The sequence below is a fragment of the Camelus ferus genome, chromosome 23, assembly GCF_009834535.1.
Source record: "Camelus ferus isolate YT-003-E chromosome 23, BCGSAC_Cfer_1.0, whole genome shotgun sequence".
NCBI classification, from domain to species: Eukaryota; Metazoa; Chordata; class Mammalia; order Artiodactyla; family Camelidae; genus Camelus; species Camelus ferus.
In genome coordinates, this window is record NC_045718.1 from 7,562,063 (window position 1) to 7,584,586 (window position 22,524).

At 38.6% G+C, this 22,524-nt stretch overlaps 1 protein-coding gene across 1 annotated transcript in view; it reads left to right on the forward strand.

The window, feature by feature from the left end:
- The window catches only part of CDC73 (cell division cycle 73), an 80,552-nt gene extending 71,670 nt beyond the window's left edge, over positions 1-8,882 (forward strand). The window contains exons 16-17 of the mRNA XM_032466787.1: positions 4,320-4,461; positions 5,346-8,882. Coding sequence (XP_032322678.1) covers positions 4,320-4,461; positions 5,346-5,382 — 179 coding nt within the window. The 3' untranslated portion in view covers positions 5,383-8,882. The remainder of the gene's footprint in view (positions 1-4,319; positions 4,462-5,345) is intronic.
- The last annotated feature ends 13,642 nt before the right edge of the window (positions 8,883-22,524 follow it).

Consider the following 22,524-nt stretch of genomic DNA (forward strand, 5'->3'; position numbering starts at 1 on the left):
TTGCCTGCCTTGTTCACTCTTGTATTGTGGGCACAGAAGAGCGCACGGCCCGGGGAAGCGTGCAGTAGACTGCCTGTTAAATGAGTGGATTTCACGTGTCTTAGATGTTTTATTGACTGTGTTTGGTGTGTATTGATGCACCAAGAGTAGATGGATTTAAGCTTGTCTATTTGCTGGTAGGGACATTCTGATTATTATTTGAGCACCCATTTAAGTTAGTAACATTAGTAAAATTACTTTTTAAAACGCATTCTCATGAAACAAGTCTGTTTGTTAGAAATAACAACTTTAGTTAATTATGAATGTAGATTGTGCTACTGTGAAATCCAGCTTTTCTTCTTCCTTAAAGCAGTTTTAGTTTTTGTTAGTGGTACCACTGTCCTTCCAGACTGGAACTACCCAAACTTGAAAGCTTAATCATTTATTCTCCTACCTACACTAGTTTTTAAAATGAATTCTAATATTACGATAACTTTTTATGTTATTTCTAAAAGCTGAGTAATGCACAGATTTGATAAATAGAAGTCAAAGATGTAGAGAGAATGGGAATTTTAATGAAAGTAAAATGTCAGTGAACACTAATTGTTGTGTTTTACCTCTGTGTTTGCCTTGTTGAGTAGTACTGTAATAAAAAATGACCAGAATGTCTTCAAGATATAAATGCTCTCTAAATTTCATTAAGACCATAGTGTTTTAATTGTTTTGTCCAGATCTTTAAGTCTTCTGAAATTTAGATAAGAACTTAAGAGATTTTTTTAAAAAATTATCACTAATGATTTTCTTCCATGAATTAATCTCTTTCTCTTCAACCTTCTTAATTATCAGGATTGGCAATGAAAGTGTTCTCGCCCCTTACGTCTTAAAACAAACGTAACAAAGTCCTTTCCTCTTGACCTCACCTTTTCTTCTTGCTCCCTCTCCTTTTCCAGTGAAGCTTTTGAAAGAATTGTCTCCACTCACTTTCTGTTTGATGCTCAATCCACTGTAGTCTTGCTCTCCCAATAAACTGCTCCCACCAGACTCACCAGTGACCCAAAAGTTGGACACTTCTGATCTCCTTATCAGAACTGTAGTCTCTGGACACATTTCCTCCTCCTTTAAATGTTCTTTTCCAAGAACTTGTTACGTTTTCTCAGACTGCTCTTTCTCTGGCTTTTAACTGCATGTTTGTGTTCCCATTTCTCTTCTCCTTTAATTACAAAAAATCTCTCAGGGAGATCTGATAGCTCGCAGTTACTGCCGCCTACATCCTCTTATTGTACAAGTTACGTCTGTAGCTTGATGTTCTGGGCCTGGCTGTCTCACTGGTACCAGGTATTTCCTCCAGGAGGTCCTGTTGGTGCCTCAGATTCAGCCTGTTCCAATGGGTCTGTTATCCTCTCTCCATCATCCCTGGACTGTTTCTTTTCCTCAGTTAGTTGTTTTGGTTTTTTTTAGCAATTTGCTTAAGCCAGAGATATGTTCTCTCTCACCTTTTAGTTGGTCTTCTTGCCTCTTCCAGCTTCCCACCTTTACCTCACAACACACATAGAAAATGATAAAAACCTATCTAGCAAAAGGGGGGAACTGGGGGTACTTAGTAAAAAATTATATTTTCTTCATATTTCATAATAATAACATCCAAAGGTTTAGGGAAGATCTTAAGATACTGAATTGTATAAAATTGCCAAATAAAATCTTTTCAAAATTATGAGAAATTTTAGCTTGTGACTGGATATAGCGTTTTAAAAATGCTGTTTTTTACGCTTGAAGTGGCTACATACATTTGTTTTTCAGGAGTTTTAACTGATGATGGCTTAGTTATCGTTGAGGGAGTTTTTTATTTACTAACCTTCTGTGTCATGTTGTCCTCTGTCGTCTGGCGTGCCATCACTCCTCCACCAGCTGTTATTCAAGAGCACCTTTTCTATTTCTTTTGCTTCTTTGTTTCTGCAAAAAGTGTTGACAACATTCATGTAGTTTGGAAAAAATGAACAGTTATGAATTGTGTGAATTTCTGTATTTCAGTATTCATTGTGCCCCCAGTTAACTGGCTTCTTATAAAAGATCTTTGTTTCTTTTATTTTTGCGGAGGCTTAAAAACGCTAAATCTTTTTCTGAGGAAGAAAGATGTTTTATGGAAACATCTTTGTGGAAGTTTGCCTGCCACCATTGCTTCGTGCTAATAAAATATTTTGTGTGAAGAGAGAAACCTTGTTTTTCCTCATTTGTGACTTAAACTTTTTGGATTCTGATATCTCGGTTTTATGTTAAAAAGTTGTATATTCTGTTGGAAAAATAAATACTATAGAAACTAAGTCTAGTTGAAATTAGTAAGGAGGACTCTAGGCCTTTATGGCTTTAGGTAAATCATTTTAAAATAACTCATGTATTTATAAGAATGATTTCAAGAAAATCATACTGAGAAAATTAGAAAAGAGAAACATAGTAAGCAGAAAAGAACATTGAAATTTTGACTTCATTTAATTTAAAGGAACTTAAAAAAAATTTTATACATATAAATAATAAATATTTTGAAGGTGGGTTTTCTGAATCCGTAACTTATAGCCCCTTTAATGAATTGGTTTAAATTCATTAGTTTGGATTAAATTCAAAATGAAGTAACATGTTCAATAAGGAGACCTTTATTTATAAAAGGAAATGATTTAGAAATGATGTTTTTGTTTTATTTAATTTTTTTTTTTTAGTGGGGGGAGGTAATTAGGGTTATTTATTTATCTATTTTAATGGAGGTGCTGGGGATTGAACCCAGGACCTTGTGCATGCTAAGCATGCCATCTACCACTGAGCCATACCCTCCCACCTAAAAATAATGTTTATGTGTTTTTTGAGGGGCACAAACGGTTTATTTTGGATTTCTATCAATAATTAGACCTCGATTAATTGTTAACATCAAAAGCCTAGTAAGGCAGCAAGCAGTATGGAACAGGTAGTCTATAAAGTAGCTCTTTAAAAAAAATTAACAGTCATTTTCTCTTTAGAAACACCTAATATTGGATGATAATGGTGATAGTAATAATCATATTTTATATATTAGAAAAAAAGTAAAAAGTTGAAAGAAAAGGTAAACATCTTCCATATGCATGTGTAAAACTAATGCTCCATTGATGATAAACTGATTGCAGATACAATAATAAACTAGTGAGGATGGTCCAACTGGATGATCAGGGAGAAAGACTGAGAATCAGTATTTTATGTTCACCTGTTAACACTTTGCAGCACACACACCAGTTGGGAAGCTTTGTCCTAGAGTCTTTTATCTGTCCCACACCCAGAGATACTTTGAAATGCTTTGAAAATGAAAATCAGATAATTTTCACCTTCTTGTTCTAAACTATCTAGTGGTTTACTATCACATTTGGAATAAAATTCAGATTTTTTTTTTTACCATAGCTGAAAAGTTTCTACTTATAGGACGTTGCCTACAAGAAAGTCGTTTTTGTTTGTAGGGCGTCCCAAGCTTACTTCCCTTCCATCTCAGAGCTTTTGTATCAGCTGTTCCCTCTGCCTGAAATCCTCTTCTTCTAGATCTTTGCTAAACTCTTTTTAAATCAGTAAATAGCTGCTTCCTGTAACCTTCTCCAGAGACCCTTCAGTTTTTCTTTTTCCCTTTTCATCATTTCTTACCAAGTCCCATTAGTTCTCATTCCCTAATTATCTCTTCAATCAATCTTGTCATACGTGTATCTTCTCCGCAGTTGAGCAAAACTCTCTTTCTCCTATAGATTATTGTATCATTAGCCTCTGCTGAACACTTGGCAGTGATTGTCCACGTCTCTTAGATAAATGTCCAAACTCTTTAATGTGGCCTACAAGGCCAGTGTTGCTCTGAACCTCTGTGGTCTTACCTCTTAGCCTGTCCCCATGTTACTTTGCATGATGCAATTTCATTGAATTTCTTTAGTTGCGAGACTAAGCCATTCTTACTCCACTCTACCCATCCAGGCCTTTTCTGAATTCCATGATCTGGGGAAGGCACTTTCTTGTGTTTCTGTGATACTTTACCACCTTTATCATATTGAATGTGACTAGTTTTTTTCTTACTGTTCTCCTACACTGGATCATACGCATTTTATCTTAACCTTATTATTCTTCATTTCAAAAAAATCAATACTTTTTTGTTGAATGTTTTTGAGGATAACAGTGCTTAGCATCTGTTTCAGAGATTACTTTATAATACAGCTTCTGTTGGTGGAAGAAATATTTGACTTTTTTTTCCTTTGGTTAATGTCTGTGTTGGGTATTTTTATTCTTTTATAAAATATTTTTATAATTTTGATTACAGTTTGAATATAAAAGATTATTTCTCCCCCATATAGTTAAAGCCTTCCATCTCAAATACGATGAAGTTCGTCTAGATCCAAATGTTCAGAAATGGGACGTAACAGTATTAGAACTCAGCTATCACAAACGTCATCTGGATAGACCAGTTTTCTTACGATTCTGGGAAACGTTGGATAGGTAATTTTGATCCTAAAATGTACTTACTTCTGCCTTATTGTAGTAATTTTTCTCCTCAGTTAGATTTTAGTTTCCTTAAAGTTGTGAACCATTTCGCCCTTTGGAACATTGCCTCATTTGATGTTGATCTACAGTAGATAATTAGCAAATACCTTTATTACACTGACTTCAGAAACAGAGAAAGGGCTTATAAGCTTAGTAGAAAGAACACTAAGTCTGAGTTGGAAGACCTACATTTTAGTCTTGATTTTGTGATCCGGCTCAAATGAGCTGTGTGGCTTTGCTGAACCTTGTCCTCTGTCCAGGTAACTTGGGTTACATGATCCCTTTGTTTTTTTGCTGGCACCGAAAGGTCTCTGACTCTGGAGCTGAGTTATGGGTAGCTGGTAGCTAATGGAAGGAATTCAGTTTTTGAATTTATCTTAATTACTAGTATAAATTGAGTTCTTAAAGCCCTTTACAATAATACCACTTTTGTAACTGGAAATAGAAGAACAGCGTATGATCACAATACCACTGCATCTACTGGTTTCATTTGAGGTGCTCTTTAAAATCTGTAACTTTTTTGATCTCTCACTGAACATTATGGGTAAGGTGATTGAGGTAACCCAGATCTGATTATTGATGGTATATTAAAAGGAAACATTTACTATTCTAGCCAGAAGCTCTTAGATTATAGAATTTAATAAGAGGAATGTTTTTCCCATTTTACTTCAGAAATCCTTATATTCCCAAAGGTTACAGTATCCGTTTTTTAGAAAGCAAAAAATCCTGTTCCACTGTTGCTTTTAAGTTTTAAAAGATGTCAGTATTTTTACATGTAATATGCTAAAAATTCTAGAATTCCTATAATCACTCTAACCTATTATAATATTATTTTTCAGGTACATGGTAAAGCACAAATCCCACTTGAGATTCTGAATTTCTTGATTTCTCCCTTTTCTGGAAATCTGGATTAAGAAGCATGGATATACCTTGATCTAAAGATAGACTCAAGCTTTATGAATTTATCAAGAACTTACAAATGAAGAAGGTCACAGATCGATCTTTTATAAAACCTTATTTGATGATTTATGCTTCAAAGGGATGATGCCCATCATCCATATAAGCAAAACTTTTTGGCTTACAACTATTTTTTTAATATTAGCCTTCTAGTCTGTAATGGAAATTGTATATTTTGATAGAAGTTTTTTCTCCATTGGTTAAATTAGCATTACTTAAAAATTTGTTTCTTTAGAAAATAAATGCAGGTTACAAATGTGTGTATATTTAGAGGTTATAAGGCTCTCTAAGCCATCTTGCTTCTGATTTTTCATTGCTCTATAATTCCTTTTATTGAAAATACTATGTTATAAATGGTATCAAATTTTAGTCTCTAGAACTTCCAAAACCAAGCAAAGGGATGTGACTATTTTGAAAGATTCAAAATGTCAACCTGTATGTGTACTATATCTATACTTTCTCTTTATTTAAAAAGGAATAATGAAAAATCAAGAACAATGCTTCAGCTTTGGTTGAACTGTTCAGCTTACTTCCTTACTTACAATGAATACATTTAATGAATGTACATTCTTCTCATTGACTTTGGTAATTTTAAAACTTAGAATGATATATTTCTATCTGTGATATCTTTCCACTTGAAAAATCTCAAAACACAGATTAAAAACCTAATAGGCTATAGTACTTTTTATTTTGGGAGCCAGAGTATGATTTGGGGGAAAGAAATGTATTAGTCTTACTGCAGTGTAACTTTAACTTCTTTATCTTTTCTCATAAGTCCACCCTTGATTCTTATTTTATATGGTATATATGGTATAGGATTTTGAGTCTTCTCTTTCTAGGCATGTTCTTATCTTCCATTATCCTTAAATATTGATAAACTCTCCCAGACACCAAAGAACACATTTGCTTAATTAAGTGTCTGAACAGAAACAAGATAAAAACACTGGTATTTTTATGTGTGTATTCAATATCGTATAAAATATAAAACCTATATTTTAACTTAGTAAAATATTTTCCTACTTCTGTACTCGAGACAGAGGGTTGCACCCAAGGTACAATGAATGAGCGTTTTTCTTGAGTCTTGATTCCACCTTTTATTCTTAAGAGCAACTTGGAACCTTTAGTCCCCTAAAGAGTTTTTGCTATTAGAATTGTTGCTGGTCATTCATCTTACGTCATTTCCCCCACAGTGATCCCTCTTAGGTTAACATATTTTTGGTAAACATTTAGCTGCTTCTTATGTTAAGCTGATATTTCCTACCCTCATTTTGAAATTTAATGCTATCATAAAAATGAGAAGCACTTATTATTTATTTTTTAAGTAACCTGCAAAAGTCCATGCCAATAATGAACAGAAAAAGTATTTATTCATAATGGAATTCACTAGGTTCTTCAGGAAAAAAGCAGTCAGCATTTTAAATGATTAGATTTTAGGAAATTTGTAAGGTTTGAACAGATTCTTCCCCCCTCTTTCTTCCCTTTGCTGCACCCTCTCGAAAATAAAAGAAAACTCAAATTTGTTCACATTGGAATTTTTCAGCATATAAATCTGTTTTCAAAGTAAATTATGTATTGTATAGACTTCCTCCACGATGAAATGGTCAAGGAGTAGGATCCGTAATGTTTTAATGTAAGGTTACTTGTTTAAGACTACTAAAAGTGGACATGAACTACCTTTCTATAAAGATTTTTAGTATTTATACTTATGTATTAAATTTACTTTTACAGAATGTGGTTAAAATTGGGAACATCTACTTTAAACAGGGTTTATTTTTCTATCTTGAATTTGCCTTACGTGTATTCAGAGGCTCTGGAAATAACATTAGGAAAAGTGCAGATATGCTGTTTCATGTATTTTAAAATCAGACCCATGGTATGTACTTAATTTCTTTGTCTTTTTTCTTTTTCCAAGTTCATTCCCTTATTTAGGTCCATGTAATTCATTTTATAGCCATTAATTCTAAGGGGAAAAAAAACACTTTCAGACAATCACTCTTCATTCCCCCATGACTCCAAGTCCTGTATCATCACCTGGCACAGTGCCTTGCACATAGTAGGCATTCAGTAAATATTTATGTTCATGAATCATAGATTTTCAGTGTAACTGATTTATTACAAAAAAGTACTCTTTGACTTTACTCGGTCTTGGAGTTTAAAAATACAGAATTATAGGGAATGAAGAGTCCAATGCACATATTTTAATGGAAATCAAGTAGATACTAATAAAGTTAACTTACCCATAAGTAACTGGAGACACCTCTGTCTTGCCCCACCAGTAAAAGAAAGCTCCCTTTTTTTTATCCATTGGACACCTTGCTGAGTCAGGGAACAGTGAGATGCTTGTGGGTTTCAGTCAGCAGCTCTCCACCCTAACTGTACATTACACTCATCTGGGGACCTTTAAAAAATTCTGTTGCCTGAATCCCGTTTCTCATTTAATTTGTCTGGGATGAGACCTGTTCATCAGTATTTTTTAAAAAGTTCTTCAGGTAATTTTATATTCAGAAAAGTTGAGACTCACTGGTTAAATTTGTTATGAAAACAATACCAGTATTAAATGTCGTGTCATCTTCTCTCTCTCTCTCTCTCTCTCTTTTTTTTTTTGTGGCCACCTTTTTGCACTAGACCATCCCCATTATCGGTGGTATTGGCCTATAGTTCCACATGACAAATTCAAGTCTTATTTATTTAATATAGGAATATTTTGTTGTTTAATATTTAAACAATGTTTAATATATTTCATTATAAACTAGTATTATGGTTTATGATTTGTTTCCCATGTGTCCATATCCTTTACTAACTTTTTTTTAACAGCAGCATGACAACAGTCCATACAGAAATAACTAATTCATAATGAGGAAGATTTCATAGCTAATTTTTAAGGTAGAAGGAGGTAGAGTATTAATTTCTTATCTGCCATGCAGAATTAGATGAGTAGAGTTTGCTTATGAACAGAAAGAGGCATACTTTTTAATTGGTCTACACAGAAAAGTAAAAGTAAATTATTCATTTAAATAAAATTCATTATCTAATAAACATTGAAGGAAATATTTTTCCGAAATAAAAAATTTTGTGACTCTTAATGAAATTAAAGTGATGACATTGTTCTTTTTTGGAGGGTGGGGAAGGGGTATTTAGTTGCCATATTTCTTACTATATAACAATTCCATTTTATTGGTGTCAGTAAACAGTAATGATTAAAACTAACAGTAATGCTGATGTAGAATTTACATATGTGGCCAGAAATAAAGCGCCACTTCACTGTATAGCTCTTACCGGAGTCTCTGTTGTTGAACTAATTAGTTTATAAAATTCTTTGAGACAGCCAACAGTATATTTTATAATATTACAAATACAAGAATTACAAAAGCTGGTCAATATTAAGACATGAAAAATAAATTCAGTTGCATTAGCCTTAATACTACTTGATTTAGTTTTTATTACTCACTTGGATTTGATATTCAACTGATTACTCTAACCATAGTATATTAACTTTAGAAATAAAAAGGGGAGAAATAACTGAATTTGACTTAAATTAAGAATTGGATTAGAAATTCTGAAGTGCTACGTCCATGTGTTCTGGCCTGTTCATTGCCACTTTTGGGTATCTGTTGACCCCGGCATGGTTTCTATATTAACATGTTAGAATAATAACTAAGAAAAAGTTAAAAATATATAATAGATGTATAAAGAATTCTATTCAGTAAATGCATATTAGGTAATAATACTTTCAGGTTGTTGATCTGTTTGGGTTTTATGTATTATTTTAGGTAGTATTTATATAAGTATTTTGGGAGTTATAAATGTGTGCCATTTAAATGAGTAAAGCCAATGAAATAAAACTAGTTTTATGCCAAAATTCGAAGAGAGGGGTGATACTGTGTCAAAGTTAAGTAAATGATCACTGAGAATTCTGTTTGCCATTGAATATCATTTTTATCCACTTTAAATTTACTAAAAGCTATTCAACCTCTAAGTTTGATCATAGTGCTTAATATTTAGTAATGCTTTTCATGTACATGGTGCAGGCACTATAAATGATTGTTTAGCCATCAATTTTATTATTTCTCAAGCAAAGTGGTTCTTGAATAGAGTTTAAATTTGGGCCATATAACCTGATAAAATGTTCTACTCATTCTGATTTAATTTCAGTGGATTTTTAAATTTTAGCTTTAATTGTGAATAAAACATTTTGTAGTACTTCAAGTCTTGGGAACATTTCCATGCCTACCCTTATAATCCTCACACTCTCCCAACCAGAAAAAAATCACATTCAACCAAGAAGACAAACTGTGTAGGATGTAGAGGATGAAAGTCTGCATAAAGCGACTCCTGAGATTTTGAGGCCTAGTGTTCCTCTGTTTTGCGAATAAACACAATGTAAGTTTTCACTTTGAAAACTACTGAGTTAAGTACATTTACAGTCACCTTTTTGGTTAATGAGTTAAATAACATAGAGAATCATAGTTCTTCATAAAGATAACAAGCTCCATGCCCAGCTGAGCTTATGGCTTGGCTGTGATCACATTTCCTGTGTCCTCACTATAATGGAATTAAAAGTGTCCTGGTAAATTACATTATCTTTACAGTTTGAGCATCCTGGTTTTAACATTTGATAGTTTCAAAACAAACTGAACTCCCACGTAGTCAAGTCATTAGCAGCAGCATCGTATTGGTGGTGCCAGTAATAACGTGTGAATCTTCTGCAGCAAAATTTCTTTAATGAAGAGTTTAATGGGCCATATTCGAACTTACTTTCCATTCACTTCATAAGTGCCCACTAAATATGTGTTTTATTTTGCTCTGTCTTCCTTTGATCATCTGCTCTTGGGTGAGCTTTCGCATAACTAAAGTAGATATGGCATACGCTGTAAATGCTATTAGAAAGTTTTTAGATTCAGGTGCTAGTATATAAATAACAGCACATTGCCAAATAAGCTTTTTTCCCCTCTCATTTTCTAAAATACTTTCCTTTTATATATAATGGTGTAATGATCAGCATTTATGGTTGAGTTAGAAGACTTCCTCTCAGTTTTCTTAAGTGACCATAAAAAGCATTAAAAGTCGTTCTGGAGGAGGCCACGTTGTTGAGTCTGTCTCATAATTATTTGCAGATCCTTTGGCATAGAATTACTTATCCTCATCTAGAGAATATGGATTTATAACACATAACTGATACAAGTAGGGCTGAGGCCATATGAAATGACATCAGAGAGATTCTGTTGATCACATTTGGGTATTTTATTGGGCTGGGTTTCATTTGCCAAAAAAATCCAAATGAAAACTCACTTGGTTATACAGCATTCACTGTAGACTCACAGAACTGTTCTCATGAAGTTTACAGTGTTAAAGATGTAGATGTGGTAATGGCATTTTTTTTTAATTTGTTAGCTAGTACGAACACGTTTTCTTTGAAGCGGAGTAGGCTGAAGGTTTGTCAAGTCTGTGTGTAATGGTCAAATGAGCTTGCGCGTGGCTCTTCCACTTATTTTAGCGCAGTTGGGCATCACTAATGTCTATAGTGGCTTTGACTGTAAAATTGCTTTAAAGACTTTGTATTCTTAGTTCTGCATTTTTATTCCATAATGCACCGAGTACAAAAAGGAAGTGTAAGACTTACTGATGATCCTTAATACACTGAGAAGCATTACTGTAGTTTAAAGCAAGTTGATGTAGGAATTTGCGAAAAAAGTTAACATGGGAACTCCAACTCAATGGGAAAATATAGTAGGATTTGGGCAGTGACATACCCTTTTAGGATTTGGGGCATAAATGTAAGTGAAACCCTGCAAACCTGTGGTGTGGTACTTTTCTCCGGCAGCATTAGCTGCAGGTGCAGAGAAAGCAGATAGATTGTTAACTTTTGGTGGAAGTATGAGCAGGCCCCAGGATGTGAAGGTATTCACAGGGTGATGATTATAGCAGCAGAACACGGACTCTAAGCCCTTCAATAAACAAATGATGGGAAGGAGGTGGCGGGTTGTGCGAAAGAGGTGCTGACCATAAACTGAAAGCTTCAGTGAAGTGAGGCTAAAAGCTTTTCACCAGAAGGTCAGGATGGGCTGTGTGGAGTCAGGGTTTCAGAGGTGAGGAGATATTGATGAGAAAAAGTCAAGACCTTGGAAGTGGCTGAGATGGGAGGAGAAAGATTGTTGAGGTAAGCCAGGGATCTGTGAGGCCATGGTTATTGATGTGAGTGTTGAAATAACTGAGAATGACAAGAATAGGGTGACAGGGAAGACAGCCACAGGCAAGTGACCCCGGGCTGATGGCAACGAGAAGGTGGTGAGCAGTCAGCAGAGGTTTAAGGATGCGCTCCACGCAGAACCTGTTATACCAAGAGGTGAGTGAATGTGCGTTTAGATATTTTAAGATTTTTTAAAAAGGTATAGATCAATGTCCTCCTTCAGCATGCTTTTAAGGAAATTTACTTATTGGTCCCATTAGCACAGAGGACTCTTCCCACCGCCTTCCTGCCTTCTGGGTCCTGTCTGCTGTTTGCTCCAGAGGGAGGCTAGTTCTCGTGCTCCTGCCTCTTCTGTAGCCGGCGATGCAGAGGATGGTTAAGACCGTGGGAAGACCTGAGCCGGGCACTCACAAGTGCCCTCGCTGCGGTCCCTCCCCGCGGTGGCGAGCTCATCTCACCGCTAAGGGAGAGCAGCGTCGCTCCCCAGCCATGTGCAGGGTGCTGGGAAAGGCACCTCTGGGATCCCGGTGGTAGGGAGGGGTTTTTCATTGATTTTTCTATGGGAGCCTCTTATTTCCTCCGTCTGCTTTGTTCTGAAATTTCGGTGGGAATTCTTACAATGTTGTCAGCTTTCTTTTCCTACAATGAGGTGGGTTAGTTGCTGTCAGCTGAGGGAGGCTGGAGAGGGATTCGAGGAGGTGAGCTGCCCAACTGGAAAATGCCGTGAGGAGCCTACATGGAGCAAAAGAGCACTTTACTGCACTATGAGTGCGTGGCGCGCGCTCAGGTGTACCGCGTGCCCTTTTAGTATGCCAGTGGCGCATGCGTATTGTTCATAATGCTGCCGCATGCTACTAGCGCATGCGTACATTTACTTCTTACCTTGTACACATCCAAGTTATTGTGAACTTTGACCTGGGTCCCACGACCTACTCCCTTAAGACTGCGGACAGTTGCTATTTTGAGCCTAGTCTAAGTCTTTCCTGGATCTGTTTCCTTCCTTGGTTTCCTTGTTAGCATGAGTTTGTGCAGCTTTTCTTGAGTTTATTGCTAATTATCCCTCCTCCCTCCCTCTCCCCCCAGTTCTTTAGTTGTTAGGTCGATGCAGCTGTGACCCGGATTGAGTGTCTTTACCTGGAAGTGACCCTACCTACTCTTGGCAGAGGAGACGGAGCCCCGGACTTCCCGGCACTGGGTCTCACCCACAGGTGTGTGTGTAACTAAGCTTTCCTTCCTTCCTCCTCTCATCATGGCTTATCTGCCCGCCGCCCGCCGGGAACCTGTCCCTTCGGTGTGTGTCCTGGGGCCGGCCCGCTGTCGTGAGTTTTGCACTCTTACCGCTGACTCTCAGGCTCTGTCTCCATCCTGCCACCTGGTGCTTGCCCCGGTCCACCCACGTTCAAGCTGGTTGCGCCTTTCTTCTTTCTTACGCATACCCGGGTTCTAGGGATACGGCCGGACTGTGTGAGAGCCGCGCCGTCCAAGCCCGCCGGACCCAGAGGCGAAGACGTGCAGCCCGTGCACGCGGGGCCGGGAGGACTTGCTCTCCTGAGTCTCGCCAGGCTGTGCATGGTGCGCTCAGCTCCTCAGCCTCTCCTGAGGCCTGGAGGAGGCTCTGTAAATAGAGGAAATGAGGTGGAGGAGATCTTCCTCCTGTCTGTGGTGGGGGCTGGCAACTTGCTGGTTAATCCTCATCCGCCCACGGAAGCCCAGGTGACTGGCTTTGACTGACTGTGGCTTTCCTGGCACTCGGAGAATCCCACAGGCTGACTTGTGCCAAAGAGGGAGTGGGTTGACAAAGGAAAGCAGTCTAAAGAAAACAGAGTAGCCAGTATCTACAGTCAGAGAAAGAACATTCAGAAACAGGTGGTGGTAATAAAGGAATTGCTGGAGATCAGCAACAACTTGAATTTTGAAAAAGCACCTGAGGAAATTCAATCAGTATAAAGTCAACTTTCCAGGAATTAAAAACTCAACACATTGAAATGTGGTAGAAGAGAGGGAAATGGCCACTCTTGAGGACCAGATCAGTGGCCTGGAATATGTATAGCAGTCGTTATTCAGCTTCAGAAAAGCAAAACCCAAAGGTATGGAGATTGTAGCAAAAATGAAAACACCCTGAAGACAAGTTTAAAACGTTTAATGTGAAGAACCGTAAGGAAAAAAAGGAAATGGACTCAGGAAGGCACAATCACTAAATAATAGAGGAACATTGCACTAGTTTGAAAGGGCTCCACAGGTTCCAGGCAACGTCAGGGTGGAAAAGAGACCCTTGGCAGACATTTCACTCAAATATTTACTGTCCACTTCATGTTAAGGACAAGCACTGTTTTAGTCTCAGGGTACAGGCTGAAGGAAGCACTGGGTGGGCCGTGCCCTCTCGGGGTGGGAAGACACAGACAATGAGTAAGCGAATCAGCATGTCGGGGTGTAAGTGATACAGAGAAAACAAATGAAGCAAAGCAAGAGTGACTAGGCCGTGTCGGGACAAGGCAGAGGCAGGGTTTGTTAGTCTGTATGGGTGGTCAGAGACATCTCAGGTAAGGTGACATTGGAGCAGCAGTGTGAAGGAAGCGAGGGGGCCAGCCTTGCGACCACCCTCTGCGGAGAAAGCGTTCCGGACAGGGAACGGGAAGTTGAAACCCCCAGGTAGGGTGGTACGTGCTCTTTCAGAGACTGGCAAGGAGGCCCCTGGCTGGACGTGCGGTCACGCGGCCGCCGCAAACAAGATGTCGTCGGGCTCTGTGGTCGTTGTAAGGCCTTTGGCAACAAGTTGGTTGGTTTGAGTGACTGAAAGGACGGAGTTTCTGCTTACTGTGATAGGGAAGACTGTGTAAGGACCAGACTGGGGATGGTAGAAGCCGAGGGAGTCAGGAGCTTAATTGGGAGTGTTGAGTTTGACATGCTTGTTAGAATTTGCTGGAGGAGATACTCAGATTCTGGAATTTCAGGGTAAAGAGAGGAATTTTCAAAGGAAAAAGGCGGTGGGGGAGGGGGGCGGAAAATCACAGCTCCAGGCTTCAGAGAACGACTGCAGCTAAGAGTCCCCTTCCCCGGTGGGGTCGTCTCTCCTGAGGACACGCAGGGACCCAGGGAACGTATCTCCCCCGCGACCCGCATCGAGGAAAATGCACCGAGAACCTTAGACAACAGCTCAGCGCAAAGCCCTGTGTTCTGTGGTCGAGCGGGAATTTGCGTAAGCGCCCCTCAAGTGGGAAAGAGATACCATGTGGAGAACGCCCATCAGTAACCACAAGTACTGAGCTGCCTCAGCAAACCCTGCCGGGGGGCTGAGCCTGCAGTGAAGCGGGGACAAGCCTTGCAGGTGTCGCCTCCCTGGTGAGGAAAGCGACTCCGTGGAAGAGCAGCACTTCTCCTTGCAGCTAATCAGAAGTTACACGTTTTTGACAAATAGCTTTCTACAACCTACTGAAGCACTTTGAAATATTTTTTTTAAAAAAAAGCCTTCCTGTTTATAATACATCAGGAAATTATTTCCAAGGCATTAAATTGTGAGAATGTGACAGTTTGGATAGGTATTAATTATACTTATATTTCAACCACAAAAGCACAAAACAAAAATTTCCAATGACCACTTTCAAAATGTTTTTTCCATGGCATACATTTTTCCCAACAGTAATTACTTTTTCACCCATTCACAGACTTCTGATCATCTGATTTCCTAATAATTTTTAGCCTTGTAATTTGGCAAAAAGCTGATTTAGGTTTAGGAGAAAGGTCAGCTCTGACATTTTCTTGTTCGCACATGCTTCTGTCATTACTGTTAGTTTTAATCCATGGGTGTGTGTTTTTCTCAGAGATCTTGTTATGCCACTTTTCCATTTTATAAAGTGACTTAAAAAAAGGACACAAATGAACTTACCTACAAAACAGAAACAGACTCACAGACATAGAGAACAAACTTATGTCTACCAGGGAGTAAAGCTGGTGGGAAGGGATAAATTGGAAATTTGAAAATTGCACCTCTGGGGGAGTGATGGAAATGTTAGCTATCTTGACTGTGGTAGTGGCTTCACAGGTATATACATCTATCAAAATTCATCAAATTATACATTTCAAATATGTGTAGTTTACTGGACAGGAAGCATACAATAAAGATGTTAAAAAAAAAAATCTGCCAGGAATCCAAGGTAGCCAGCCATATTGGTCATTGGTTTCTTCAGCGGTGAAGGGGGCTGGAGTCCTCTGAAGGGCAGACCTCTGGGAGACCAGCTGCTGCTGATGCAGGGCGGATACTGGTGGCAGTTCCTAGCTGCCTCTATACAACTCAGCTTTGTTGATCTCTGGGGCTGTCCTTTGTGCAGTGCCCTGAAGGGCTGGGGATGCTGGTCTCTCACCCCACTCTCCTTTTCCTCATAAGGAGCACTCTTTTGAGCTGGGGGAGTTCCCTCTGCATCAGCCATGCCCGCCTGGTGGATGGGATGATACAGGCAAAATGAAACTGTCTTTTCTTCCCTTTTGGTGAGGTTATTTTTGTTCCGCTGTGTTGCTGAAACTTCCAGAGCTCTCGCAGGCTGTTTTTGTTTGTGGTTCACTGTTCAATTGTTGGTCTTTGTTGGGGGGACAGAGGCTGGGGTCCCCTCCTCTGCCATCTTGGTGACAATTATCTCTATGCATGACTTTCAGTTGTTACAGTTTAGCTGAATAATAACATGGTTCAGATTTCAGCTGCTAGGGTGTATTAACAGTGAGTGTGTAAACAGTCTTTGTTGCGGGCGCTTCAGTCACAGATTGCTTCATAAATAATAGATGCCCTCATGATCAATGACCAGTCACTTCACTTTTTTCAGTCTTTGGTAATTGATCATTGCACATTCCTTATTCAGACGGAAAGCAAAGTGTGTGGTTGTGTTACTTCTTGTCCCCCAGTGATAAGCCCATTTATTTTGCAAAAATGGGTAACCGAAAGAGGGAATTGGCCAACAGAGATCAAATTTCAGCACAGAAACAAGAAATTATAATACCAGAAACAAAAATTCAAATTAACTGTAAATGGAGGGTTTTTTAATTTAATTTTTTTTAGTTTTTCATTATGTTTGTTTATTCATTTATATTGAGTATGTTGATTTACAGTGTTTCAGGTGTGCAGCAAAGTGATTCAGTTGTACTTATCTATATCTATATATTGACTCTTTTTCAGATTTTTTCCATTATAGAGCATTACAAGATATTGAATATAGTTCCCTGTGCTATACAGTAGGTTCTTGCTGTTTATCTGTTTTATGCATGGTCATGTATATCTGTTAATCCCAAATTCCCAATTTATCCCTCCCCCTCCTTTCCCTTTTGGTAACCATAAGTTTGTTTTCTCTGTCTGTGAGTCTGTTTCTGTTTTGTAAACAAGCTCATTTATATCATATTTTTTAGGTTCCACATATAAGTGATATCATGTGTTATTTGTCTGACTTACTTCACTTAGTATGATCATCTCTAGGTCCATCCATGTTGCTGCAAATGGGATTATTTCATTCTTTTTTATGAGTGAGTAACATTCCATGGTATATGAATTCCACATCTTTTTAATCCAGTTATCTGTGGATGGACATTTAGGTTGCTTCCACGTCTTGGCTGTTGTAAATAGTGCTGCTATGAACATTGGGGTGCATGTATCTTTTTGAATTAGAGCTTTCATCTTTTTCAGATATATGCCCAGGAGTGGGATTTCTGGATCACATAGTAGTTCTATCTTTTAGTATTTTAAGAAACTTCCCTACTGTTCTCCATAGTGGCTGCACCAATTCACATTCTCACCAAGAGTGTAGGAGGCTCCCTTTTCTCCACACCCCCTCCAGCACGTACATGGAGTTTTAGAAGAAACAGATACTATGGGAAAGTTTGATCCTGCCGCTGCTCAAAAGACTCTTGATGAGCAGCCCAAGGAATTAGGGTCAGTGACCCTATCGATATTAATAAGGAAAGTGGTTATGAGAAAGGGTGAAGGTGTCCTGAGGAAGCAGCAAAAATCTTCACGTCAGAGGAGCTCTCAGAGATATTTCATGACATTAAAAACACAAAAGGTAAAAATGTTGAAATCCGATCCAAACTGAGAAGGGATTATGACACTTCACCAAGGCAGAGGAAAGATGTTTGTCCTGTAATGTAAGTTAAATTATGAGAAGAAGTAAGCATCATTCAAAGTACTTTCAATAAGTTTTTTTTAATAAGTTTTTAACAAAGAAATAAAACACTCTATTTATCAGTCTTTCTAATGCTTTAAATTAAAATGTACTAGAGAAATGTGTTCCTACTTGTAAAATTTGCCTATATTTATTACCCAAAATAAGAAAAAATTTTAATGTTTTGACGAAGATATTTTTAAGTCATGCAACAGCTATTCCCTTACCCACTGATTGTTAAGACCGCTTCCTCTGGTTTTAACTTTCATGGGCATTTTGATGGTGTCACACTGCTGTGCGAAGCCGTGACTCCCTGTATGTTCCAGATACAAATGCTTGGCTGGATCTGTGGTTTGCAGATCTTTTTCTCCCTGTCTGCCACTGGTCTTTTCATCCTTTAACAGGATTTTTAATTTTAATGGAGTCCAATTTATTGATTTTTTTTTCCTTTTATAGATTATGTTTTTGGTGTCACATCTAGGAACTCTTTACCTAGTTGTGGGTCCTAAAGATTTTCTCTTATGTTTTCTTCTAAAAGTTGGTAAATTTTTGCTCTATATTTAAATCTATGATGCATTCTGAGTAAATTTTTGTATAAAGTGTGAAGCTTATGTTCAGGTTCTTGCTTTTTCCTTTTGTTTTTTTAAATTTTTTTCCTGTGGATGTCCAATTGCCTTAGCAATTGGTTGAATGGAATCATTCCCCTACTCACAATACTTCCTTGCATCTTTCTCAGAAATCAGCTCTCCATCTATGTATGAATCTGTTTCTGGGTTCTCTGTTCTGTTCCACTGATTATGCATTTATCCCTGGACTACTACTCTGCCATCTTCATTATGTACCTATATATTAAGACTGACGATTGGGTCAATTGTCTCCTCCCATTTTATTCTTCTTTTTCAAAATTGTACTAGCTGTTCCATATAAATTTTAAAATCAACTTGTTTATGTTTCTAAAAAAATCTTGCTGATTTTTGGATAGAAATTATGTTAAAATTATAGATCAGTTTGGGGAGAATGGACATCTTTAGTATGTTGAATCTTCTAATTTATGAAAAGAGTATGTGTTTCTACTTAGGTTTTCTGTGATTTCTTCCATCAGCCTTTGTAGTTTTCAGCGTGTGAGTTTTGTTAGATTTATACCCAGGTAGTTATTTATTTTTTTTTTTTTTTGAGTGATATATATGGCATTGTAGTTTTGGTGTCATGTTTATTGCTAGTATAGAGAATACAATTGATGTTTGTATGTTGATTTTGTATCCTACAACTTTGCTACACTCAGTAGTACTAGAAGGTTTTTTTTGGGCGGGGTGGGCAGTAGATTCTTCAGTATTTTCTTTGTAGATTTTTATGTCATCTGCAAATAGGGCCAGTTTTGTAATTTTTCCCTTTTCAGCCTGTGTACGTTTTATTTTCTCTTTATTGCACTGGTTAGAATTCCCATCAGTGTGTTGACTCAGAGATGCACTGCATTTTTAAAAAAAGAGCCAACAGTCAAAATCTACACTGGGGTTGCAACCTGAAATGCCCCTCCCTGGGACCCGGCAAGCAACATGTGTGTAAACTGGGCTGATTAATGGTAGGAATTGGTGGGACTGTAGTCTCCTGAAGAATACGTGAGCCTCCTAAAGAGCCTCAAATCCAAAGACTTTAAAAGCACAGTTTTTGTTGCTGGCCAAACAAATTGTATTTTCAAGCAGGACTTGGCTAAAGATAATCATTGGTTCCAGTGTCTGCGTGGAGTTGCATGCAAAGAAAACACAAACTCCACAAGCCTCGAATAGTAATTTAGATTCTGCACGGCCAGAATAAGAGCCCTGTTTTGGGGAGATTACAAGCCGATCGTGTTCTGGAGATAAGGTGAAAGCTAAGTTGGCAATGGATGTTATATTGGTTAGTTTCTCCTGCATAACCTGCCACCCCGAAGCCATTTCCTATTGTGCTTATGACTAGTCTTTGCGTCCGTTGGCCTCTTCTGGGCTTGCTCTTCACCTGGGTCCTGTTGGGCTGACGGTGGCTGCACTTGCACCTGCGTCTACGCTCAGCTTGCAGGTGGCTGCGGTCTGGCTGGTTTCATGTGAGGAGCTGGCTGGCTGGCAACTAGAGGAGCAGGAGGTAAGGAGGTGGCGTGTCTCCCATCTGCCGGTGGAAGATTGCAGGTGCGTTCTCATGGCACAGATGCAGGAACCAGAGAGAGCAGAAGCATGCAAGGCCCCCTGAGGCCTGGGTTCAGAACGGCCACACTTTAATTTCCACCACTTTCTGCCGGCTGTAACAAGGCACACGTCCGGCCTGGATCGAAAGGGTAAGGAAATAGATGCCACCTCTTGATAGGCGGTGCTTCAGGGGTATTTTACAAGGGATGTGGAGACAAGCAAGCCATTAAATGGGGCCATCTCTGCGAATGATCTACTGTAAGCATGGGGGAGGGGGTCTCTTTAAGATCAGAGGTTATTGGTCGTCTTTTCATCTCCTTACCTGGAAAAATGCCTTGCGTGTAGTAGTATGTGCTCTTTTGTGTTTGTATATATTTACTTACTAATTCTCAGACCCCTGTGAGACAGGTATTGTCATTCCCACTGTGTGGATAAGGAAAGTAGGCACAGAGAAGAAACATGGGGCCGCAGTTCGTACAGGGAGGAATCACACTTTGTGTGGGCCGTCCACTGTTACTGTCAGATCTGATGAGTATTACAGTGTTCTTGATAATAATGGTTATTTTATATTTCCATCTCCACACAGATGCCATTTGACTGGCAGAGTTGCCATTCTGTGTGAAAATGTGGGAGCTTGACTTGACTACTCACTAGCCATAGCTTTGCGTTTATATATATATATAAAGTTTTTACTGAAGTGTAGTTGATTTACAATGTTAGTTTCAGGTGTACAGCAAAGTGATTCAGTTATACAGATACATACATATTTTTTTTTACTTTTCAGATTCTTTCACATTATTTATTACAAGAAATTGAATATAGCTTTGCATTTTTGCTTGGCAGTGTTAACAAAGATGCCACCAAGTAACCTGTGTATTCTGAGCCACCACCCCGCCCTGCCATCTGGCAAATACAGCTGTGGCTCTCCTTAAGTACTTGTTTAAGTTCTTGGTTAAACCACACTGTGGAAGGAGAATCAGAATTGGCTTAAAATATTTTAAGGTAGGTTTTTACAACTGACCTTAAAACGTATACAAGAACTTCAATATGAATACTGTGCAATTAGAAAAATTTCTGATAGAATAATTTAACAGAAGAAAGCATCCCCAAGCTAATGAGTTAATTGGCCTGGTAAATGAGTTTATTAAAGACCATTAAACCTTGGCTAATGCCTATAAAACACAGTGACTTTGGTTTGAACGAGCTTTATCTTTTCTCGGTAGCTGTATAACAAGTCCAACTGCATTTAAACCCTCTCTCATTGTAGACATCGCGTCAGTTAGGGTTTTCTGCGATAGTTGAACTTGCTTCCAATTCGCTAACTCTGCTGAGTTGCTAGAAACAAGTAGAAAGTACATTGTGAGTTAAACACAATCCTAACTTTGTATAATATCAAACCTAATTCCTCTGACAGCAGGCAGGAATGAAATTTCCAGTCTGGCCCCAGGGGGATGTACTGACGTGGACTCCCAAGGAAGCCCCGCCCTGTATCCACACCTGCTTGACTCACGTAGATGGTTCCTCCTCAGAGAAGCAAAGGGCGATGAGGAAATTTGGTGAAAGCTCCGAAGAGCCTTAAGTAGTTTTTTCAGAGCAAAGTGTGCTACAGTAATGATGAAATGAGAGCTGTGTGCTTGGGCCATTCATGCCCTCTTCTCTCCTTATCTGTGTTAGTGCTGTGTTGTTTTACTAAGGCTTAAAGAACAGAAATTTAGTACAGTTCTGGAGGCTAGAAGTCAAAGATCAAGGTGTCAGCAAGGTTGGTTTATTCAGTCCTTTCTCTTTGGCTTGTAGATGGCTGTCTCTTCCTGTGTCTTGGTGTGGTTTTCCTCTTCTTATGAAGACACCATTCATACTGGATTAAGACCCATCCGATGACCACCTTTTAGCCTAATGGCCTCTTTAAAATCCTATCTCCAGGCACAGTCACGTTCTGAGGAAGTGGGGTTAAGGACTTCACTTTAATTTGGGGGGATCCTACTGAGCCCTTAATAAGTGTTGAATAGGAAACAAAAGTCCCTGTACTTTCATACAGTCCCTTAGAAGCTCTTCAAATCTAGAGTTGTACAAAATGTATTTACATAATCTCATCTATAAACCGGACATTATTTACATAATTAGTACGTTAAACAGGCCTGACCTGCGATGTTGTCAAATAGTAATTTTTCTTGTGTAATATTCATTTTTCCCCAGATAAAATTTTCAGCTGGTCCTTCATCTTTCTGCTCCCTCTTACATTATTAATTTATAGAGATTTAAGTCATAAACATAGTCTTAATCCAGATATTAAAATGTACAGTGCATCAAAACTTGAACTTGATTTAGTACCACATTCGCAACCCCTTCCCTGCTGGTTGGAAGCACCTAGCGGGGAGGGGGCAGGGGTTGGCCGCTGCTCTGTTTTCCCATTTCCTTCCCCGTCCAGTCCCCTTCCAATGCGGACTCCTCCAAGGCTGGAGCTCGGAGAGAGAAATGGTAAAGACACAGGCAGTCCCCTTGGGAGCAGTCACGTGGGGAGCTGCCCGTGTATACTTGGAGCCCAGCAGGGGTGTGAAGCAGACTGGTTCTTGCGGGTGTACCT